The 22,879-nt window shown below is 42.4% G+C and overlaps 1 protein-coding gene across 1 annotated transcript; it reads right to left on the bottom strand.

Annotated features, from left to right (window-relative positions):
- Nucleotides 1-3,631: 3,631 nt before the first annotated feature.
- Nucleotides 3,632-7,258, bottom strand: fam167ab (family with sequence similarity 167 member Ab). The gene is made up of 3 exons (XM_024406812.2): nucleotides 7,190-7,258; nucleotides 6,279-6,728; nucleotides 3,632-4,904 (listed from the first exon to the last, which is right to left on the bottom strand). The coding sequence occupies exons 1-3, from the start codon at nucleotides 7,256-7,258 to the stop codon at nucleotides 4,641-4,643; spliced, it is 783 nt and encodes a 260-aa protein (XP_024262580.1). The 3' UTR covers nucleotides 3,632-4,640.
- Nucleotides 7,259-22,879: the final 15,621 nt, after the last annotated feature.

The following is a 22,879-nucleotide window of genomic DNA, read 5'->3' as shown; positions in this document are numbered from 1 at the left end:
CAAGCCCGATTAAAAAACGGTGCCCTCCACCATGAGAATACACCAGGTCATCACCCATACTCCTGCTGAGCTGATGTCTCGTGATGTCAGCTGCCTTTTGTTTCGACAAAGGACCCCAAAAAAAACTGTACAGGCTTTAACACACAGCACTTCAGTTTCAGACAGGAATGTCCTGGCTGCTCCAGAACAGCCAATGAGAGAAATCCACAACCTGTGGACGAAATCCAGTGGGGAGATCCAGGTGTTCTTGGTCAGTGGTGTGTAGTGGAATAGGATGATGACCTCTATCCAGACCATCATCCTTCGGCACGGATGAAATGAGTGTACAAGTGAAATGTATGGAGACAAACAACCCCCAGGTATCCAGTTTGAGATGACCCCCCCGACAGCGTGTGACATCCCGACCTACGTAGAGGTTGAGAGAGATGTGTGGGCCAGACTCTCAGGAAGAAAACCACTAATGAATAAATGAGCATGGTGCTCCTGAGAAAGAAGGGTAGTCATGGTGACACCAGTGATGTAGTTACAGCTGTTCTAGCATTCTAAATGCTCTTGGAAAAATGTTCCTACAGTTTGACGACACGTTGAACTCTTCTGATGAAACCCTGTTGAATGTTACTAATTAACCTAATGCCTGATGTGGTTTTATTTGGTTCAATATCTACTGCAGTAAATCTTGGAGGAATTGTGATAGTAAACTAGTTCATACGAAAGCCGAGCCGATGCCGATGTGTTCTACGCCATTACAGTATTCGACCCTGTCACATGACCCTGTCACATGACCCTGTCACATGACCCTGTCACATGACCCTGTCACATGACCCTGTCACATGTCACATGACCCTGTCACATGACCCTGTCACATGACCCTGTCACATGACCCTGTCACATGACCCTGTCACATGACCCTGTCACATGACCCTGTTTGTTCAATAAAATGGGGGAAACTAATAAATATGAGTTTTATGTTTTCAGAGCTCAGTCTGAAATGTTAAGGACAATCCCAAGAGGATTAGATTCATGTTACAATGCTGAATTGAAAGCTTGTTTTTTTTAATTTAAAATGATGAGCCCGATGACACACACACAATATGTCTATTTCAGGGTTTTAATAAAAGCAAACATTTCTGAGATTTTATATTTCTAATAATTGTATTTATTTGGGCATTAGGTAGATGTTGATTTTATAACAAGTATCTTTTAGAATCATATTCAGACAACTTCCATGTTGTCTGTGACGGGGTTGAAGGTAAATGCTTTCTTGGAGGTTTAATATGTTCTTCATTTTGTGGGGATTCAGAAAATGCATTTATTCTAGTAAAAAAAAAAAAAGTTTAATTTAAAAATATATATATTACCGCAGCTCAAGAATGACCCTGTGGGACTGATGTCATGTTAGTTATTCCCATTCCTTGGAGTTGAGCCCCTCCCCCTTAACCTGATAGATAAAACAATATGCTGTGTGCCGACATTCCTTTTGATCAATGGCCTGTGATACTGGAGCATCGGGCCTGTTCTGTCTAGTCATCTACACCTCTGACTGAGTATCTCTTCTACTTTCTGAGTATCTCTTCTACTTTCTGAGTATCTCTTCTACTTTCTGAGTATCTCTTCTACTTTCTGAGTACCTCTTCTACCTTCTGAGTATCTCGTCTACCTTCTGAGTATCTCTTCTACTTTCTGAGTATCTCTTCTACCTTCTGAGTATCTCTTCTACCTTCTGAGTATCTCTTCTACCTTCTGAGTATCTCTTCTACCTTCTGAGTATCTCTTCTACCTTCTGAATATCTCTTCTACCTTCTGAGTATCTCTTCTACCTTCTGAGTATCTCTCATACCTTCTGAGTATCTCTTCTATCTTCTGTACCAAGACCTCCTAGACCTGGCTACGGCTTGTTTAACCATTCACAAGAGTAACAACTAAGAGATAAACACCTACATTAAGCACAACACTGCTTACCATATTTTATTTATCGTCTATATCAGGGCTGTCAAACTCACTTTGCCACGGAGGCTACATCTTCAACGAGGTCTGAAGGGCCGAACTGAGAATTGGTGATATTTCCTCGCCGTCAAAATTTGCAAAACACTTCCTCTATCTGTTGTTTTTGGGATTTTACGATACTCCCCGAATGTCTAGCTTTCATTTAGGTGACTATTAGCAAGCTGGACATACTTTGGATGTAGATCCATTATCATTTCTACATTGTTTTGATTTGGTTTCAGTCATTTTAAAGTGTATTGAGTCCCGCCCCGCCCCCACACCCCACAATTTTTTATTTTTTTATTTCAAACTTGGATAAAATAAATTTACTCAAACCACCCTTGGTCTGTATGTTTGACACCCCTGGTCTATATATCACAGTACAATTTAAATATAACAGAAGGGATCACTACTTTTATTCATTGTCATTATTTAGTTACTATCCATGTTAAATAGACACACTTTTTTTGTAAGAAACAATATTAAGGCATTATTGTACATGTAACAGAACAGACATGTAGATTTCCCTTCAGGAGGGGAAAAATGTTACAGTCATTGAGCTGGAAGCAGAAGACAACGGCTACAGAGGTGTGTAGTTACAAGGCTAGGGGTTGGTGCTAAACGCACTGCACTGTTGACGATGCACCTTCTGAAGTCAATTTCCACAAAGTGTGCAGAGTGCATTCATGACGAACGCTGTGGATGTCGGCTCATGCGTCAAAATGAGCTTTTAAAGTCAAGCGCAGTGCGCGTTCGATTAAACCCCGGCCTAAAACCGGATCAGAATGTGGAATCCCGGGCCTAAAACCGGATCAGAATGTGGAATCCCGGGCCTAAAACCGGATCAGAATGTGGAATCCCGGGCCTAAAACCGGATCAGAATGTGGAATCCCGGGCCTAAAACCGGATCAGAATGTGGAACCCCAGCCTAGGACCGGATCAGAATGTGGAATCCCGGGCCTAAAACCGGATCAGAATGTGGAACCCCAGCCTAGGACCGGATCAGAATGTGGAATCCCGGGCCTAAAACCGGATCAGAATGTGGAACCCCAGCCTAGGACCGGATCAGAATGTGGAATCCCGGGCCTAAAACCGGATCAGAATGTGGAACCCAGCCTAGGACCGGATCAGAATGTGGAATCCCGGGCCTAAAACCGGATCAGAATGTGGAACCCCAGCCTAGGACCGGATCAGAATGTGGAATCCCGGGCCTAAAACCGGATCAGAATGTGGAACCCCAGCCTAGGACCGGATCAGAATGTGGAATCCCAGCCTAGAACCGGGTCAGAATGTGGAATCCCAGGCCTCCCGGGTGGCGCAGTGGTTAAGGGCGCTGTACTGCAGCGCCAGCTGTGCCATCAGAGTCCCTGGGTTTGCGCCCAGGCTCTGTCGTAACCGGCCGCGACCGGGAGGTCCGTGGGGCGACGCACAATTGGCCTAGCGTCGCCCGGGTTAGGGAGGGCTTGGTCGGTAGGGGTGTCCTTGTCTCATCGCGCACCAGCGACTCCTGTGGACTGCGGGCTGGGCGCAGTGTGCGCTAACCAAGGTGGTGCGGCTGGCTTCCGGGTTGGATGCACGCTGTGTTAAGAAGCAGTGCGGCTTGGTTGGGTTGTGTATCAGAGGATGCATGACTTTCAACCTTCGTCTCTCCAGAGCCCGTACGGGAGTTGTAGCGATGAGACAAGATAGTAGCTACTACAACAATTGGATACCACGAAAATTGGGGAGAAAAAGGGGTAAAAAAAAAGAAGGAAAAAAAGAAATGTGGAATCCCGGCCTAGGACCGGATCAGAATGTGGAACCCCGGCCTAGGACCGGATCAGAATGTGGAATCCCGGCCTAGGACCGGATCAGAATGTGGAATCCCGGCCTAGGACCGGATCAGAATGTGGAACCCCGGCCTAGGACCGGATCAGAATGTGGAATCCCGGCCTAGGACCGGATCAGAATGTGGAACCCCGGCCTAGGACCGGATCAGAATGTGGAACCCCGGCCTAGGACCGGATCAGAATGTGGAATCCCGGCCTAGGACCGGATCAGAATGTGGAATCCCGGCCTAGGACCGGATCAGAATGTGGAATCCCGGCCTAGGACCGGATCAGAATGTGGAATCCCGGCCTAGGACCGGATCAGAATGTGGAACCCCGGCCTAGGACCGGATCAGAATGTGGAATCCCGGCCTAGGACCGGATCAGAATGTTTTAAAAGTGCCATCATATCTAATAGTCAAGTTCAGTTTCAGGAAAAGCCTTGTTAAGGCTGATGTTAAGAGGAGGATTTGTAGCTGCTTCTGTTGGGGGGATTTACATCATCTGATATGATTTCTGGAAACCATCCACATGCTCCTCCCACTGACATAGAAAACAAACTATATGCTCCTCCCACTGACATAGAAAACAAACTATATGCTCCTCCCACTGACATAGTAAACAAACTATATGCTCCTCCCACTAACATAGAAAACAAACTATATGCTCCTCCCACTAACATAGAAAACAAACGATATGCTCCTCCCACTGACATAGAAAACAATCCTGGTTTGTAGATTTCCAGTATCAGAAGAAAATAAAATGTTAGGAAAGCTTCCGGAATATTGCCATCCTAATCTGGCACTACTATCAGAGATGTGGCTAGCATCTCTCTCTCTCTCTCTCCTTCTAGCAGAGGGAAAAGCGTCGAGAGTTTATGTTCATCTTGGTGACCCCTATGAGTCTCAGCGGGGTGGAGAGTCCGAACCCGGGGGTGACGGGGGAGTCAAAGAGCAGGTCGCTCAACTCATCTCTCTCCTCCAGCCCGTAGGTGGCATCGTTGAGCATGCGGCGGTGCTGGTGACACGTCTGCTCGATCTTCAGTTTGTTGATGTCGCTATGGAGACGCATCAGCTGATGGGCCAACTGCTGGTCCTGGAGAGGCATTTCATTCTGGAGGGAGGGGGGGAGGGGATAGAGATTTAGGGATAGATTCAAAACTGACCGTGGAAGATCTGCATTGTAATGCTAATGACATTTAACGTTCATTTCCGATTGAGCCGACAGATGCAAAGTTTACCGTGAATACGGTCTCTGTGAACGTAGAAACATTACCTTTAAAAGGTGTGATCGGATTGAATAGTTTGTTTCTAATGTTGATAGTAGATGTTAATGCCAGTGTGTTGGTAATATGGTCACCGCAACAGCCCTAGGTGTAGTCTGGCCTTAACCACAGAGGGTGTAGTCTGGCCTTAACAACAGAGGGTGTGGTCTGGCCTTAACAACAGAGGGTGTAGTCTGGCCTTAACCACAGAGGGTGTAGTCTGGCCTTAACAACAGAGGGTGTGGTCTGGCCTTAACAACAGAGGGTGTAGTCTGGCCTTAACAACAGAGGGTGTAGTCTGGCCTTAACAACAGAGGGTGTAGTCTGGCCTTAACAACAGGGGTGTAGTCTGGCCTTAACCACAGAGGGTGTAGTCTGGCCTTAACAACAGAGGGTGTAGTCTGGCCTTAACAACAGAGGGTGTAGTCTGGCCTTAACCACAGAGGGTGTAGTCTGGCCTTAACAACAGAGGGTGGCCTTAACCACCAAGGGTGTAGTCTGGCCTTGACCACCAAGGGTGTAGTCTGGCCTTAACCACCAAGGGTGTAGTCTGGCCTTGACCACCAAGGGTGTAGTAGACAATGCTGCAGAACATTGATGCGTCAACAAACTCTAATAGGGTCACCAAATTCCGTGAAAATTTCCCCAAATTCCCAACTTTTCCAGAAATCCTGTTTGGAGGATTCTGGATTTCATGCTGCTTATTACATCCTGATATTGATCTTGATATTGATCCTGATATTGATCTTGATATTGATCCTGATATTGATCTTGGGTATTCTACAATCAGGATTTCTGGAAAACCTTGGAATTTTGGGAAAGTGTGACTGGATTTTTAAACTCTCATTGACAGGAAGCCCCTCTCCCTAGCATTGACAGGAAGCCCCTCTCCCTAGCATTGACAGGAAGCCCCTCTCCCTAGCATTGACAGGAAGCCCCTCTCCCTAGCATTGACAGGAAGCCCCTCTCCCTAGCATTGACAGGAAGCCCCTCTCCCTAGCATTGACAGGAAGCCCCTCTCCCTAGCATTGACAGGAAGCCCCTCTCCCTAGCATTGACAGGAAGCCCCTCTCCCTAGCATTGACAGGAAGCCCCTCTCCCTAGCATTGACAGGAAGCCCCTCTCCCTAGCATTGACAGGAAGCCCCTCTCACTTGAATTCAGTTGTATTGGAGATACAGCACTGAACCAAGAAACAGTCACCAATACTTCTGTTGCTCTCACCAGTTCTTTCCTGAGCCACCCCACAGCCTCATCGATGTTCTTAAGTCTCCTCGGCACTCCAGAGGGCAGGCTGTGCTGCCAGGTCAAACCTGAGGTCAGGAGGCTCTCTCTGGGCTCCCCCGGTTGTCGTTTGGCCTTCTCCTGCTCCTCTTGTTGCTCTGCGTGGAGCTCCTGCTGTAGCTGTGGTTCAGCCAGACGTTTGGTGCTCTCACTGTCTGACCTGCCCTCACTCTGGGGCACTACCCATTGCTCTTCTGGCTCCACTAAGTCCCTGGTGCTCTGCTGTGGTACAATCAGGGTTTTGGTGCTATGGGCCTCTAAACGGGCCTTCCACTCGAGGTAGGACAGCCTCTGTGTTTCCAGCCTCAGCTTCTGCGCCAGGGCCTTGAGGTTCATCATATGGTCTTCTGAAGCTGAACCCACCTTCTCCTCCTCCTCCTCCTCCTCCACCTGATCAATCAATCAAACAAATGTTTTTTATTAAGCCTGTTTTTAATTCAGAAAATGGTGCTTTACAGTAACCCGGCCTAGACCCCAAAGCAGAAGCACGTCGGAGAAACTAGCCTCGCGAGCCACACTAATGTCGTATGAAGCTCACAAGATCAGCGTGGCTCGCGAGGCTATTGGGGAAAAACTCCCTAGAAGATCAGTGTGGCTCGCGAGGCTATTGGGGAAAAACTCCCTAGAAGATCAGTGTGGCTCGCGAGGCTATTGGGAAAAACTCCCTAAAAGATCAGTGTGGCTCGCGAGGCTATTGGGGAAAAACTCCCTAAAAGATCAGTGTGGCTCGCGAGGCTAAGTAAAAACTCCCTAAAAGGAAGAAACCTAGAGAGAAACCAGGCACAGATGGGAGGCCCATTCTCTTTTGGCAGTATACCGGGTGTGGTCATGAGGGACAGATTGTTTCTCACCTGGTCTGTCTCCTCCACCTGATCCCAGGCACTATACACCTTGATCCTAGGGGTGGAGCCTGCTTCCATGACAACCCCGGGAATAAGAACCACACCTGGCTACCAGAATCAAACTAGTGGTAGTAGTCAAGAGAAGTGGGTCGCAGTATGATGTACTCTTCACCGGGGCCTCCGTCGCTCTGACTTGTGTTTGTGAGCGGGTGGTTGTAGATCTTGTGAGAATAGATTAGAACAATTCTTTGTTCTACCTGTGTTCTAGATTGTTGTAGCTCTACACTGTAAAATGGTGGTTATGGCCCTTTGTGTTGTGGTTTAATTCAATGTAATAGACCATTTTCTGTGGGTGTGAGAAGGAAGTTGCGCCACCATTCTGACTGGCTCTGATGGTTTCTTTATGAGGACAGCACAAAGACAGAGGTAATCCAGATTAGGATTTAAGTCATTTTGAAAATCCTCCTTCATTTAGAGCTCCCTCTTCAAAGCTTCCTCTGTGTATCCTTGGTTTTTCCAGTCTGGGATGAGGACGAGGCGTCCTCTTGTGTCTACGAATCAAAGACACGAACAGAGAAAACAATGATGTCAAATATAATGTTTTTTTTTCCCCCACACTTGCTGAGTAAAGCAGATTGAACCTTCTGAGCAAATCAGAAATGACTTGACTAAAATGATTCAGCTCAGCCTTAGTTCCCACTGTCTGTTGACGTTGGAGTTTTATACAGGCTTCTGTGTCCCAAATTGCACCCTACTATTCCCTAGTCATACGTGGTGCACTATGAAGGTAACAGGGAACCATTTGGAATGCAGCAGTACTGTTTGGAACGCAGCCGTACAGTATATAGGTAACAGGGAACCGTTTGGAATGCAGCCGTACAGTATACAGGTAACAGGGAACAGTTTGGAATACAGCCGTACAGTATACAGGTAACAGGGAACCGTTTGGAATGCAGCCGTACAGTATACAGGTAACAGGGAACCGTTTGGAATACAGCCGTACAGTATACAGGTAACAGGGAACCGTTTGGAATGCAGCCGTACAGTATACAGGTAACAGGGAACCATTTGGAATACAGCCGTACAGTATACAGGTAACAGGGAACCGTATGGAATGCAGCCGTACAGTATACAGGTAACAGGGAACCGTTTGGAATACAGCCGTACAGTATACAGGTAACAGGGAACCATTTGGAATACAGCCGTACAGTATACAGGTAACAGGGAACCGTTTGGAATGCAGCCGTACAGTATACAGGTAACAGGGAACCATTTGGAATACAGCCGTACAGTATACAGGTAACAGGGAACCGTTTGGAATACAGCCGTACAGTATACAGGTAACAGGGAACCGTTTGGAATACAGCCGTACAGTATACAGGTACTGTCTGACATGAAACATGCCCTTGGTTTCATTTCTATCAGGTCATTGATCACTGACCTGCCTATCACACATAATATACATCTACATTCAAATCCATAGTAACTAAGACAGTTGTCATAATGGATAATATAATTCATTTTTTATTGTTCTTTAGTTTTTTTATCCTCATGTTGTGTAGTAAATACTTCAGTTTATATTTTCGTAGTTTTTCCTGAGAAGCACATTGTGCTGTGTTCCATGTCTGAAATGTTCTGTATAAATAAAGTTTGATTTGATTAGAATGCAGGGGTTCTCAAACCTCTGTTCTCAAATGTTATAGCTCTGAACTAGCTCACTGGAGTCGTCTTTTCAATGGCTTCACAATGAATTCATTCATAATGAATTAACATCTTGAATTAATTCTGATTAATGTTGAATCCATTCTGATTCATGTTGAATCCATTCTGATTCATGTTGAATTAATTATGTTGAATCCATTCTGATTCATGTTGAATTAATTCTGATTCATGTTGAATCCATTCTGATTCATGTTGAATGAATTCTGATTCATGTTGAATCCATTCTGATTCATGTTGAATCCATTCTGATTCATGTTGAATCCATTCTGATTCATGTTGAATCCATTCTGATTCATATTGAATCAGGTGTGTTTAGCTCTGGATCAAATCAAATCCTTTGAACAAGATGGAGGTCCCCGAGGAGAGGTTTAGAGAAACCCACTGTTATAATACAGACTCTAGAATAACCATCAAGCCAATGACAAACGTTGTAGAATCAGTAACAAATGTTTTTGTTGTATAACAACCGTGCAAATAGAACTAACTACCGATATGGTTTGGTTGGGAACCTCTTCATAGCTGTTGGTTGTTGCCGTGCATTACAGAGAAATAAAGCACAGCCTAGCATGCCTTTCAAACCAATCAGAAACAAGTATTCAACAATGTGGTAGAAATGTCATCCTATGTCAGCACTCCTACTCTGAGACGGTTGATACATGCCCCAGACCTAATCTCTCTCCGACTACAACCTTAATTAATACGCATCGACCAATGATCTTACAGAGATCAGCAGTCCTGCCAAACACACCTCTCCTCTCTCTTGTCTTACTACACTGAACAACAAAATATAAAACGCAATATGTAACGATTTTTTAAATATTTTACTGAGTTACATTTCATATATGGATATTAGTCAATGTAAATAAATGCATTAGTCCCTAATACATTGATTTCACGTGATTTTTAGATCAGAAAACCAGTCAGTATCTGGTGTGACGACCATTTGCCTCATGCAGCGTGACAGCGGTCTCCTTCACATAGAGTTGATCAGGCTGGTGATTGTGGCCTGTGGAATGTTGTCCCACTCCTCTTCAGTGGCTGTGCGAAGTTGCTGGATATTGGCGGGAACTGGAACACGCTGTCGTACACGTTGATCCAGAGCATCCCAAACATGCTTAATGGGTGACATGTCTGGTGAATATGCAGGTCATGGAAGAACTGGGACAAATCAAATCAAATCAAATCAAATCAAATCAAATCAAATCAAATTTTATTTGTCACATACACATGGTTAGCAGATGTTAATGCGAGTGTAGCGAAATGCTTGTGCTTCTAGTTCCGACAATGCAGTAATAACGAGCAAGTAATCTAACTAACAATTCCAAAAAAAAAAAAAAAAAAAAAAAAAAAAAAAAAAAAAAAAAAAACTACTGTCTTATACACAGTGTAAGGGGATAAAGAATATGTACATAAGGATATATGAATGAGTGATGGTACAGAGCAGCATAGGCAAGATACAGTAGATGATATCAGTACAGTATATACATAGACATGTTCAGCTTCCAGGAATTGGGCCGTGCATTATCATGCTAAAACATGAGGTGATGAAGGTAGATGAATGGCACAACAATGGGCCTCAGGATCTTGTCACAGTAACTCTGTGCATTAAAATTGCCATTGATAAAATGCAATTATGTTTGTTGTCCGTAGCTTATGCCTGCCCATACCATAACCCCACCGTCACCATGGGGCACTCTGTTCAGTGGGTGGTGACTCAGTCCAGTCCAGTAAAATGGCATTTAGTGTTTGGTGATTCAGTCAGGTAACATGACATTTAGTGTTTGGTGATTCAGTCCAGTCCAGTAACATGACATTTAGTGTTTGGTGATTCAGTCCAGTCCAGTAACATGACATTTAGTGTTTGGTGGTTCAGTAACATGACATTTAGTGTTTGGTGATTCAGTCCAGTTCAGTAACTTGGCATTTAGTGTTTGGTGGTTCAGTAACATGACATTTAGTGTTTGGTGATTCAGTCCAGTCCAGTAACATGACATTTAGTGTTTGGTGGTTCAGTAACATGACATTTAGTGTTTGGTGATTCAGTTCAGATCTGACTCTTTTGTAGACAAAAAACCTTTTTCTTAATCAGGATACTGCTGAACTGTTAATGTTCACTCTTGTAGTCATGACTACCTGCTGCATGGGATGTCTCGACTGAGACTGTTGTTCAGAAAACATGTGCTCTCTCTCTCTCTCTCTCACACACACACACAAATATAGCTATTGATCATACTATAGAGATATTATAGAGATATAGAGATATTATATTGATCAACAAGGAACTGTGATAAAATAATGTGCGCTAAATAAATACGAAACAATGCGTGCACTGTGCCCTCTATTTATTTGCATTAGGCTGTATCCTCTTTTGCAATAACATTGCAGTAAGCTCGAAGCCCGTTCTGAATATGTAAACTGTATCTACAAAGCGTTTACCCGTCATTAGAGCTACGGTGAGAAAAGGCCAGACATTAGGCTACGCATATGCAGTCGGAGTTAATATTTCAACCGCGTCGAAATTCTCATGGCAGTTTCTGGCATTTCATTTTCCGGGGAGAAACCCTTTATAAAATGTTTTTTTTTTTTAGATTAGCCCTACAGCACTGTGCTGCGTTACGCAGTAGTATATTATGACGTTTGAATGACTGAATGACTTCAGAGATTGAAGATGATACATTTATTGAAATGCGCAATGTGATATTCCAATTCATTGGATAAACCAATAATGTTACATGTTGCTCTGTTCTATCGCCGTAGAGCTTTTTCTACGGCTAAAATACATCATGCTCAAGTATTGTTCTCTTATGTAGGCCTGCATGTAACAGAATGTAAAGCAGTGTAGGAATCCCCTATTACCAAACTAAATCAGACGCATGCATGGCGCACATTTACCTGGATCGTTCTCGTAACCTATTGCGCGATCGGATTAAATCCAGTCCATCCCTGATTAAAGGCAATTCATTGAAGAGCGGCTTGCGTACACCCGCTATCAGTGATATAAGTAACAGTTATTTCGGTCCAAATTCAGCCCACTTGTTTAATGAATGTAGGGGATAGTGATGGGTCGTTCACGAGCGAACGGCTCTTTTTTAATGAATCTTTTTGTTCAACGTCGGGAACCGAATCTCATCGGTGAAAGAGCCGTTCATTTGTCTCGCTTATTTGCATACTGCTACTGCTTTTTAAGCTCAAAACAACGTTTTTCTGCAGATAAATTACAAAATAATTATGTAAAGAGAGTGAATCCTCACTGTAGAAGCAACACATAGCGGGAGAGCGTGTCAATCTGGTGCACGCTGATTTTTCAGTGCGTAAAAAAAAAATGTTTTGCTGGCCATCTGACATAATGGTAGTCTAACTTTTGGTCTTTATATTGGAGATTTGCAATTTTGCTATGGTTGGTCCATTTTTAAGCATTTTGAACATTTAGAACGGTTTGGGAGCCAAATGAGCCGGCTACTTTACGTGAACCGAGCCAATTGAGCCGATTCACCAAAAATACTCGGAATGCCCATCACTAGTTGGGGAGCATAGGGGCAAAAACAGTTGAGTCAGGAGACCGAGGTTGCCAGGAGACGCCTCGGGAATGCCAGTCAAGTCTCGGCCTGCTGGTCTCCCAAATGGCGCCATAGTCCCTTTATACTGCACTGCTTTTGTCCAGGACCCATAGGACTAGGGCGCCATTGAGACCGTTCACAGCCGGGGGGCACGGGGCTATGGGCCAACGAGGAAGCAACTGTGACAGAAGCAAAAGATTTAGATTATTTTGTTTTATTTAATTCAACAACAGAAACACTACTGTTTTTACAAAGGGGGACACATACAAATAGGGTGAAATAGACACTTTGAACAACTATGTCAACAAAAATTTAAGTTACAGAAATGTTTCCTTAAATAAAGTTTTATTTTATATATATATATATGTTATTATAGTGTATGTTATTATATTTAAGTTATAATAGTATGTACGTTATTACAGTATATGTTATAATAGTTATATTATTATAGTATATACGTTAATATAGTATTTATGTTATTATAGTATAAGTTACTATAGTATCTGTTATAATGGTATATAAGTTATTAAAGTATATATGTTATTATAGTATATGTTATTATATTTAAGTTAGAATAGATGTATGTTATTGTAGTATATGCTATCATAGTTATGTTATTATAGTATATAAGTTACTATAGTATATATGTTATTATGGTATATAGGTTAAAGTATATACGTTACTATAGTATATACGTTATTATAGTATATATGTTAATATAGTTATGTATGTATGTTATTATATTTAGGTTATAATAGTATGTACGTTATTACAGTATATGTTATAATAGTTATGTTATTATAGTATATACGTTAATATAGTATTTATGTTATTATAGTATAAGTTACTATAGTATCTGTTATAATGGTATATAAGTTATTAAAGTATATATGTTATTATAGTATATGTTATTATATTTAAGTTATAATAGATGTATGTTATTGTAGTATATGCTATCATAGTTATGTTATTATAGTATATAAGTTACTATAGTATATATGTTATTATGGTATATAGGTTAAAGTATATACGTTACTATAGTATATACGTTATTATAGTATATATGTTAATATAGTATATGTTATTATAGTATTTATGTTATTATAGTATAAGTTACTATGGTATATACGTTATTATAGTATATAAGTTAACGTGATACTATCAACAAGACCGTTAGATGTACTGAGAGATAAAGGTCGAACAGCTCCTTCTGCTTCCTCTTCTGGCAGCTTTTGGAACTGTTTGGAGGCTTGGACCCAATGATAATGCCATAAACTCATCATTACTAGGACCCTCCTTTGAACACGCGTATTGTGGCATAAATAGGTAGAGGGAAGTCTGATTAGATTGCTCTCATATCCCAACAACAGCAAAAATGGGATAACTTTAATGAGGATATTGAGCCCTGACTATAGGCTACCCCCTTTTTGGTTAGGCTTGTGTAGATGAAACTAATGTATTAAATATGTTATTTAGTGTCTGTATTTTTTAAATTGTATTTAACTAGGCAAGTCAGTTAAGAACAAATTCTTATTTATAATGACGGCCAAGGAACAGTGGGTTAACTGTCTTGTTCAGGGGCAGAACGACAGTTTTACCTTGTCAGCTCAGGGATTTGATCCACCAACGCTCTAACCACTAGGCTACCTGCCTCCTCTAACCACTAGGCTACCTGCCTCCTCTAACCACTAGGCTACCTGCCTCCTCTAATCACGAGGCTACCTGCCTCCTCTAACCACTAGACTACCTGCCTCCTCTAACCACTAGGCTACCTGCCTCCTCTAACCACGAGGCTACCTGCCTCCTCTAACCACTAGGCTACCTGCCTCCTCTAACCACTAGGCTACCTGCCTCCTCTAACCACTAGGCTACCTGCCTCCTCTAACCACTAGGCTACCTGCCTCCTCTAACCACGAGGCTACCTGCCTCCTCTAACCACGAGGCTACCTCCCTCCCTGTTTTTATAGTATATATATATTTTTTTTTTTATTTTTATTAATCCAGGTAACAGTTCTGACACTGGGATTTGTTTAGAATTCAAGGCACACTGAACCAGCATGGCTACCACAGCATTCTGCTGCGATACGCCATCCCATCTGGTTTGCTCTTAGTTGGACAATCATTTGTTTTTGAAGAGGACAATGACCCAACACACCTCCTGGCTGTGTAAGGGCTACTTGAGCAAGATGGGAGTGATGCATCGGATTACCTGGCTTTCACAATCACCCGACCTCAACATAATTGAGTTGTTTGGGATGATTTGGACTGCAGATTGAAGGAAAAGCAGCCAACAGGTGCTCAGCATATGTGGGAACTCCATCAAGACTGTTGGAAAAGCATTCCAGGTGACTACCTCATGAAGCTGGTTGAGAGAATGCCAAGAGTGTGCAACGCTGTCATCAAGGCAAAGGGTGGTTACTGTGAAGAATCTCAAATATAAAATATATTTTGATTTGTTTAACACTTTTTTTGGTTACTACATGGTTCTATGTGTTATTTCATAGTTTTGATGTCTTCACTATTATTCTATAGTGTAGAATAGTACAAATAAATAAAAACCCTTGAATGAGTAGGTGTGTTCAAACTGTTGACTTTAATTGTATATATATATATACCAGGATTTTGGAAATTCTCCTGCAACCCCATTTTTATCAGGTGACCCCACATGAGGTCACGAACCCTAGTTTGGGAACTGCAGGTCTAATTGAACAAATAAGGTTTTCTTTAATGGAACCTTCTCTAATGTTAAACATGTAAAGTGTGGTGTACCGCAGGGCAGCTCTCTTGGCCCTCTACTCTTTTCTATTTTTACCAATGACCTGCCACTGGCATTAAACAAAATATGTGTGTCTATGTATGCTCATGATTCAACCATACACGCGTCAGCAACCATAGCTAATGAAGTCACTGAAACCTGTAATAAACAGTTGCAATCCATTTAGAATTGGTGACCAGTAAGAAACTGGTCCTGAACATCTCTAAATCTAACAGCATTGTATTTGTTACAAATAATTTCCTAAGTTTTAGACTTCAGCTGAATCTGGTAATGAAGGATGTGGTGGTTGTGCAAGTTGAGGAGACTAAATTACCTTAGATTGTAAACATATAGATTCAATGGTTGTATAAATGGTTAGATGTCTGTGATAAAGAGATGCTTGGCTTTTTTGATACCACACTCCACAAAGCAAGTCCCGCAGGCTCTAGTTTTATCTCATCTTGATTATTTTGTCATGGCTCATGTCAATACCATCATCCCATACACCCTGGACCCACTCCAATTCACACACTCCCCCAACAGATCCACAGATGACGCAATCTCTATTGCACTCCACATTGGCCTTTTCCCACCTGGACAAAAGGAACACCTATGTGAGAATGCTGTTCATTAACTACAGCACAGTTCATGCCGTCCAAGTTCATCACAAAGCGAAGGAGCTCCCTCTGCAACTGGATCCTGGACTTCATGACGAGTCGCCCCCAGGTAGTGAGGGTAATCAACGACACATCCGCCACACTGACCCTCAACAACCTTTAGTCCCTGTTCACTCACGACTGCGTGGCCAAGCACAACTCCAACACCATCATTAAGTTTGCTGATGACACAACAGTGGGAGGCCTGATCACCGACAACGATGAGATGCAGTATGGTGCCAGGACAACAACCTCTCCCTCAACGTGAGCAAGACAAAGGAGATGATTGTGGACTACAGGAAATGGAAAGCAGAGAGTTTCAAGTTCCTTGGTGCTCACATCACTAAGGATCTATCATGGTCCACACACACCAACACAGTTGTGAAGAGAACACGACAACAGCTCTTTCGCCTCAGGAGGCTGAGGACCCTCAGATTCTCAGAAAGTGATACAGCTGCACCATCGAGAACCTCATGACTGACCTCATCACCGCCTGGTACGGCAACTGCTTGGCATCCAGCCACCCAAGTCATAGACTGTTCTCTCTGATACAGCAGGGCACGTGGCATACGACGCACCAAGTATAGAAACCAACAGGACCCTGAACAGATTCTACCCCCAAGCCATAAGACTGCTAAATAGTTCAATAGTTAATCAAATAGCTACCCGGTCTTTCTGCATTAACCCTTTCTGCACTCTTTATACTCGTCACATACGCTGCTGCTACTGTTTCTTATCTGTCATTTTATTCCTAGTCATATGTACATATCTACCTCAAACTACCTCGTACTGCTGCACATCAACTCAGTACTGACACCGTGTGTACATAGCCAAGTTATTACCTCAGTACTGGTACCATGTGTACATAGCCAAGTTATTACCTCAGTACTGGTACCATGTGTACATAGCCTAGTTATTACCTCAGTACTGGTACCATGTGTACATAGCCTAGTTATTACCTCAGTACTGGTACCATGTGTACATAGCCAAGTTATTACCTCAGTACTGGTACCATGTGTACATAGCCTAGTTATTACCTCAGTACTGGTACCATGTGTACATAGCCTAGTTATTACCTCAGTACTGGTACCATGTGTACATAGCCTAGTTATTACCTCAGTACTGGTACCATGTGTACATAGCCAAGTTATTACCTCAGTACTGGTACCATGTGTACATAGCCTAGTTATTACCTCAGTACTGGTACCCCCTGTATATAGTCAAGTTATTACCTCAGTACTGGTACCCCCTGTATATAGCCAAGTTATTATCTCAGTACTGGTACCCCCTGTATATAGTCAAGTTATTACCTCAGTACTGGTACCCCCTGTATATAGCCAAGTTATTACCTCAGTACTGGTACCCCCTGTATATAGCCAAGTTATTATCTCGTACTGCTGCACATCGACTCAGTACTGACACAGTGTACATAGCCTAGTTATTACCTCAGTACTGGTCCCATGTGTACATAGCCTAGTTATTACCTCAATACTGGTACCATGTGTACATAGCCAAGTTATTACCTCAGTACTGGTACCATGTGAACATAGCCAAGTTATCATTATTCATTGTGTATTTATTATTACTTGTTTTTATTTTCTATTATTTCTCTTTTCTTTCTCTCTGCATTGTTGGGAAGGGCCCGTAAGTAAGCATTTCACTGTTAGTCTACAGCTGTTGACAAATACAATTTGATTTGATAATTGGATTTGACTTATTATTGAGAATTGATGTGAATAACACTGCTGATCTATCATTTAACTATTATTATTGATAACTACATTGAAGCACACTTCCCGCTGGTGACCAGTGGACAGCCTGTGAAAAACGGTGCTCTTGCAACAGCTGCAGAGTGTGGATCCCAGCCTATAGAATAACAGCTGCAGAGTGTGGATCCCAGCCTATAGAATAACAGCTGCATAGTGTGGATCCCAGCCTATAGAATAACAGCTGCAGAGTGTGGATCCCAGCCTATAGAATAACAGCTGCAGAGTGTGGATCCCAGCCTATAGAATAACAGCTGCAGAGTGTGGATCCCAGCCTATAGAATAACAGCTGCAGAGTGAGGATCCCAGCCTATAGAATAACAGCTGCAGAGTGTGGATCCCAGCCTATAGAATAACAGCTGCAGAGTGTGGATCCCAGCCTATAGAATAACAGCTGCATAGTGAGGATCCCAGCCTATAGAATAACAGCTGCAGAGTGAGGATCCCAGCCTATAGAATAACAGCTGCAGAGTGTGGATCCCAGCCTATAGAATAACAGCTGCATAGTGTGGATCCCAGCCTATAGAATAACAGCTGCAGAGTGTGGATCCCAGCCTATAGAATAACAGCTGCAGAGTGTGGATCCCAGCCTATAGAATAACAGCTGCATAGTGTGGATCCCAGCCTATAGAATAACAGCTGCATAGTGAGGATCCCAGCCTATAGAATAACAGCTGCAGAGTGAGGATCCCAGCCTATAGAATAACAGCTGCAGAGTGTGGATCCCAGCCTATAGAATAACAGCTGCATAGTGTGGATCCCAGCCTATAGAATAACAGCTGCAGAGTGTGGATCCCAGCCTATAGAATAACAGCTGCATAGTGTGGATCCCAGCCTATAGAATAACAGCTGCAGAGTGAGGATCCCAGCCTATAGAATAACAGCTGCAGAGTGTGGATCCCAGCCTATAGAATAACAGCTGCAGAGTGAGGATCCCAGCCTATAGAATAACAGCTGCAGAGTGTGGATCCCAGCCTATGGAATAACAGCTGCATAGTGAGGATCCCAGCCTATGGAATAACAGCTGCATAGTGAGGATCCCAGCCTATGGAATAACAGCTGCATAGTGAGGATCCCAGCCTATGGAATAACAGCTGCAGAGTGTGGATCCCAGCCTATAGAATAACAGCTGCAGAGTGTGGATCCCAGCCTATAGAATAACAGCTGCATTATGTGGATCCCAGCCTATGGAATAACAGCTGCATTATCTGGATCCCAGCCTATAGAATAACAGCTGCATTATGTGGATCCCAGCCTATAGAATAACAGCTGCAGAGTGTGGATCCCAGCCTATAGAATAACAGCTGCATAGTGTGGATCCCAGCCTATAGAATAACAGCTGCAGAGTGTGGATCCCAGCCTATGGAATAAAAGTTTGAGGGAGTCCCCTCCCTTCTCAACTCCTCCGTGGTGCTGTGCTCCACATATGAAAAACGATCTAATTTAAGAAGACCACGAGCGGGGGTTTTATTTCTCAATCTATTCTGTGCTAATTGACTTTCTTCCCCATAGGCTCAATCTCACGCTGTTGATAGACTTAAATAGCTGCAAATGATCAAGATACCAAAGTCAGTAGAGGCGAGGTCGGTACAGGGGCATCAAAGCAGGGACCGAGAGACTGAAAAAACAAACAGCTTCTATCTAGAGGCCATCAGACTGTTAAACAGCTTCTGTCTCGAGGCCATCAGACTGTTAAACAGCTTCTACCTCAAGGCCATCAGACTGTTAAACAGCTTCTGTCTCAAGGCCCTCAGACTGTTAAACAGCTTCTGTCAGAGGCCATCAGGCCCTCAGACTGTTAAACAGCTTCTGTCTCGAGGCCATCAGGCCATCAGACTGTTAAACAGCTTCTGTCTCAAGGCCATCAGACTGTTAAACAGCTTCTGTCTCAAGGCCATCAGGCCATCAGGCCATCAGACTGTTAAACAGCTTCTGTCTCCAGGCCATCAGACTGTTAAACAGCTTCTATCTCAAGGCCATCAGGCCATCAGGCCATCAGACTGTTAAACAGCTTCTGTCAGAGGCCCTCAGACTGTTAAACAGCTTCTGTCTCAAGGCCATCAGACTGTTAAACAGCTTCTGGATCCCAGGCCTCAGACTGTTAAACAGCTTCTGTCTCAAGGCCATCAGACTGTTAAACAGCTTCTGTCTCAAGGACATCAGGCCATCAGGAATCAGACTGTTAAACAGCTTCTGTCTCAAGGCCATCAGACTGTTAAACAGCTTCTATCTCAAGGCCATCAGGCCATCAGGCCATCAGACTGTTAAACAGCTTCTGTCTCGAGGCCCTCAGAATAACAGCTTCTGTGGAGGCCATCAGACTGTTAAACAGCTTCTGTCTCGAGGCCATCAGACTGTTAAACAGCTTCTGTCTCCATCAGACTGTTAAACAGCTTCTGTCTCCATCAGACTGTTAAACAGCTTGGATCTCAAGGCCATCAGACTGTTAAACAGCTTCTGTCTCAAGGCCCTCAGGCCATCAGAATAAACAGCTTCTGTGAGGGGCCATCAGACTGTTAAATAGCTTCTGTCTAGAGGCCATCAGACTGTTAAACAGCTTCTGGTGCTGAGGCCATCAGACTGTTAAACAGCTTCTGTCTCAAGGCCATCAGACTGTTAAACAGCTTTTATCTCGAGGCCATCAGACTGTTAAACAGCTTCTGTCTAATTCAGACTGTTAAACAGCTTCTGTCTCATAGGCCATCAGACTGTTAAACAGCTTCTATCTCAAGGCCATCAGACTGTTAAACAGCTTCTAAAGGCCATCAACTGTTAAACAGCTTCTATCTCAAGGCCATCAGGCCATCAGACTGTTAAACAGCTTCTATCTGAAAAATCAGACTGTTAAACAGCTTCTGTCTCGAGGCCATCAGACTGTTAAACAGCTTCTATCTCAAGGCCATCAGACTGTTAAACAGCTTCTATCTCAAGGCCATCAGACTGTTAAACAGCTTCTATCTCAAGGCCATCAGACTGTTAAACAGCTTCTATCTCAAGGCCCTCAGGCCATCAGACTGTTATAAACAGCTTCTATCTCAAGGCCATCAGGCCATCAGACTGTTAAACAGCTTCTATCTCAAGGCCCTCAGGCCATCAGACTGTTAAACAGCTTCTATCTCAAGGCCCTCAGGCCATCAGACTGTTAAACAGCTTCTGTCTCAAGGCCATCAGACTGTTAAACAGCTTCTATCTCAAGGCCCTCAGGCCATCAGACTGTTAAACAGCTTCTATCTCAAGGCCTCAGACTGTTAAACAGCTTCTGTCTCGAGGCCATCAGACTGTTAAACAGCTTCTGTCTCAAGGCCATCAGACTGTTAAACAGCTTCTGTCTCAAGGCCATCAGACTGTTAAACAGCTTCTGTCTCAAGGCCATCAGACTGTTAAACAGCTTCTGTCTCAAGGCCATCAGGCTGTTAAACAGCCATCACTAACACAGAGAGACTGTTAAACAGCCATCACTAACACAGAGAGACTGTTAAACAGCCATCACTAACACAGAGGGACTGATGCCAACATACAGTGGGGAAAAACTGGATTTTTTTCTTCTCATTTTGTCTGTCATAGTTGAAGTGTACCTATGATGAAAATTACAGGCCTCTCTCATCTTTTTAAGTGGGAGAACTTGCACAATTGGTGGCTGACTAAATATTTTTTTGCCCTACTGTCTGAGTTATAATAGTATATAAGTTATTATGGTATATGTTATAGTATATGTTATTATAGTATATAGGTTATTATAGTATATAAGTTATTATAGTATATAGGTTATTATAGTATATATGTTGTTATAGTATATATGTTATTATAGTATATATGTTGTTATAGTATATGAGTTATTATAGTATATAGGTTATTATAGTATATATGTTGTTATAGTATATAGGTTATTGTATTATATATGTTGTTATAGTATATAAGTTATTATAGTATATAGGTTATTATAGTATATATGTTGTTATAGTATATAGGTTATTATAGTATATAGGTTATTATAGTATATATGTTGTTATAGTATATAAGTTATTATAGTATGTGTTATTATAGTTTTAATTCTTAGGGCTAGGCATCCCGCCAGCGGGACACCTGTCGATGACTTCCGGTGAAATTGGAGGGCAATTCAAATAACTAATCATAAAAATTATGGATATTAAACATTGAGGTACATACAAGTGTCCTATATCAGTTAAAAGCTTAAATTCGTGTTAGTCTATCAGCATTGTTCCATTTACAATAGGCTTTACAGCGAAGGCATGCCATGCAATTGTTTGAGGATGGCGCCCCACATCAAAATATTTTTCATCCAGCACAGGTTTCATAAATTCACAAATAGCAATTAAATACTCACTTACTTTTTGAAAATCTTCCTCTGATTTGTCATCCAAAGGGTCCCAGCTACAACATGTAGTGTTGTTTTGTTAGATAAAATACTTCTTTATATCCCAAAAAGTATGTTTAGTTGGAACCATCGATTTGAGTAATCCACTCGTTCAACATGCAGAGAAAGGAATCCAAAAAGCTACTGCTAAACTTTGTTAAAACAAGTCAAAATACGTTTCTATCCAAACCTCAGTTACCCTAAAATGTAATTAAACTATAATATTTCATACGAAAAGAAGTATGTTCAATAGGAAAATGATATTAGCAGGTGCGCGTCCTCTTCATCGCGTGCGCACAGACTGATTTCCAACTCTGACTCCCAGTACTAAAACTCATAATTCTTCCTCGTTTTGGAAGAAACAAGCCTGAAACCTTGAACAAAGACTGTTGACATCTAGTGGAAACCATAGGAATTGCCGCTAATTCAAGGAACCTCCAGAGGCAGAAAAATTTCTATAAATAATTTACATTCTCAACAACAAAAAGACCACTCCTTTTTTTCTCAAAGTAAAAAAAGCTATTCAACAATTTACTACATTTTTATTTCCACAAATGCACTCAACAATATACTGGATTCTAAAATACATGACATAGTGATATCAGATCATTCTCCTGTATCATGCTTAATTACACCAACAGATACTACACAGTGACAGAATATGGAGAATGAACAGAGCGCATCTTCCAAGACCCGAAATGTATTGAATATGCCAATAAAAAATAAACACCTTTACCATTACAAATGTAGACATAGAGGACAGAAAAAACCCAACCCCCGATCAAATTTGGGATGCTTTTAAGGTGTACATTAGGGGAATGATAATCTCATAATTGCCAAAAGTTAAATCTGAATTCCAAATTCAAGA

Source organism: Oncorhynchus tshawytscha, linkage group LG05, assembly GCF_018296145.1.
Source record: "Oncorhynchus tshawytscha isolate Ot180627B linkage group LG05, Otsh_v2.0, whole genome shotgun sequence".
Classification (NCBI taxonomy): domain Eukaryota; kingdom Metazoa; phylum Chordata; class Actinopteri; order Salmoniformes; family Salmonidae; genus Oncorhynchus; species Oncorhynchus tshawytscha.
Note: the sequence above shows the minus strand (reverse complement) of the source record. Positions and strands in the feature narration are given on the sequence as shown.

Excerpts from the sequence above, each read along its gene's own strand:
- fam167ab (XM_024406812.2), bottom strand. The coding sequence starts at position 7,258 with ATGGAAGCAGGCTCCACCCCTAGGATCAAGGTGTATAGTGCCTGGGAT. Across the intron at positions 6,729-7,189 it reads AGGTGGAGGAGACAGACCAG|GTGGAGGAGGAGGAGGAGGA; the intron begins GTGAGAAACAAT and ends TTGATTGATCAG. Across the intron at positions 4,905-6,278 it reads GGTGGCTCAGGAAAGAACTG|AATGAAATGCCTCTCCAGGA; the intron begins GTGAGAGCAACA and ends CCCTCCCTCCAG.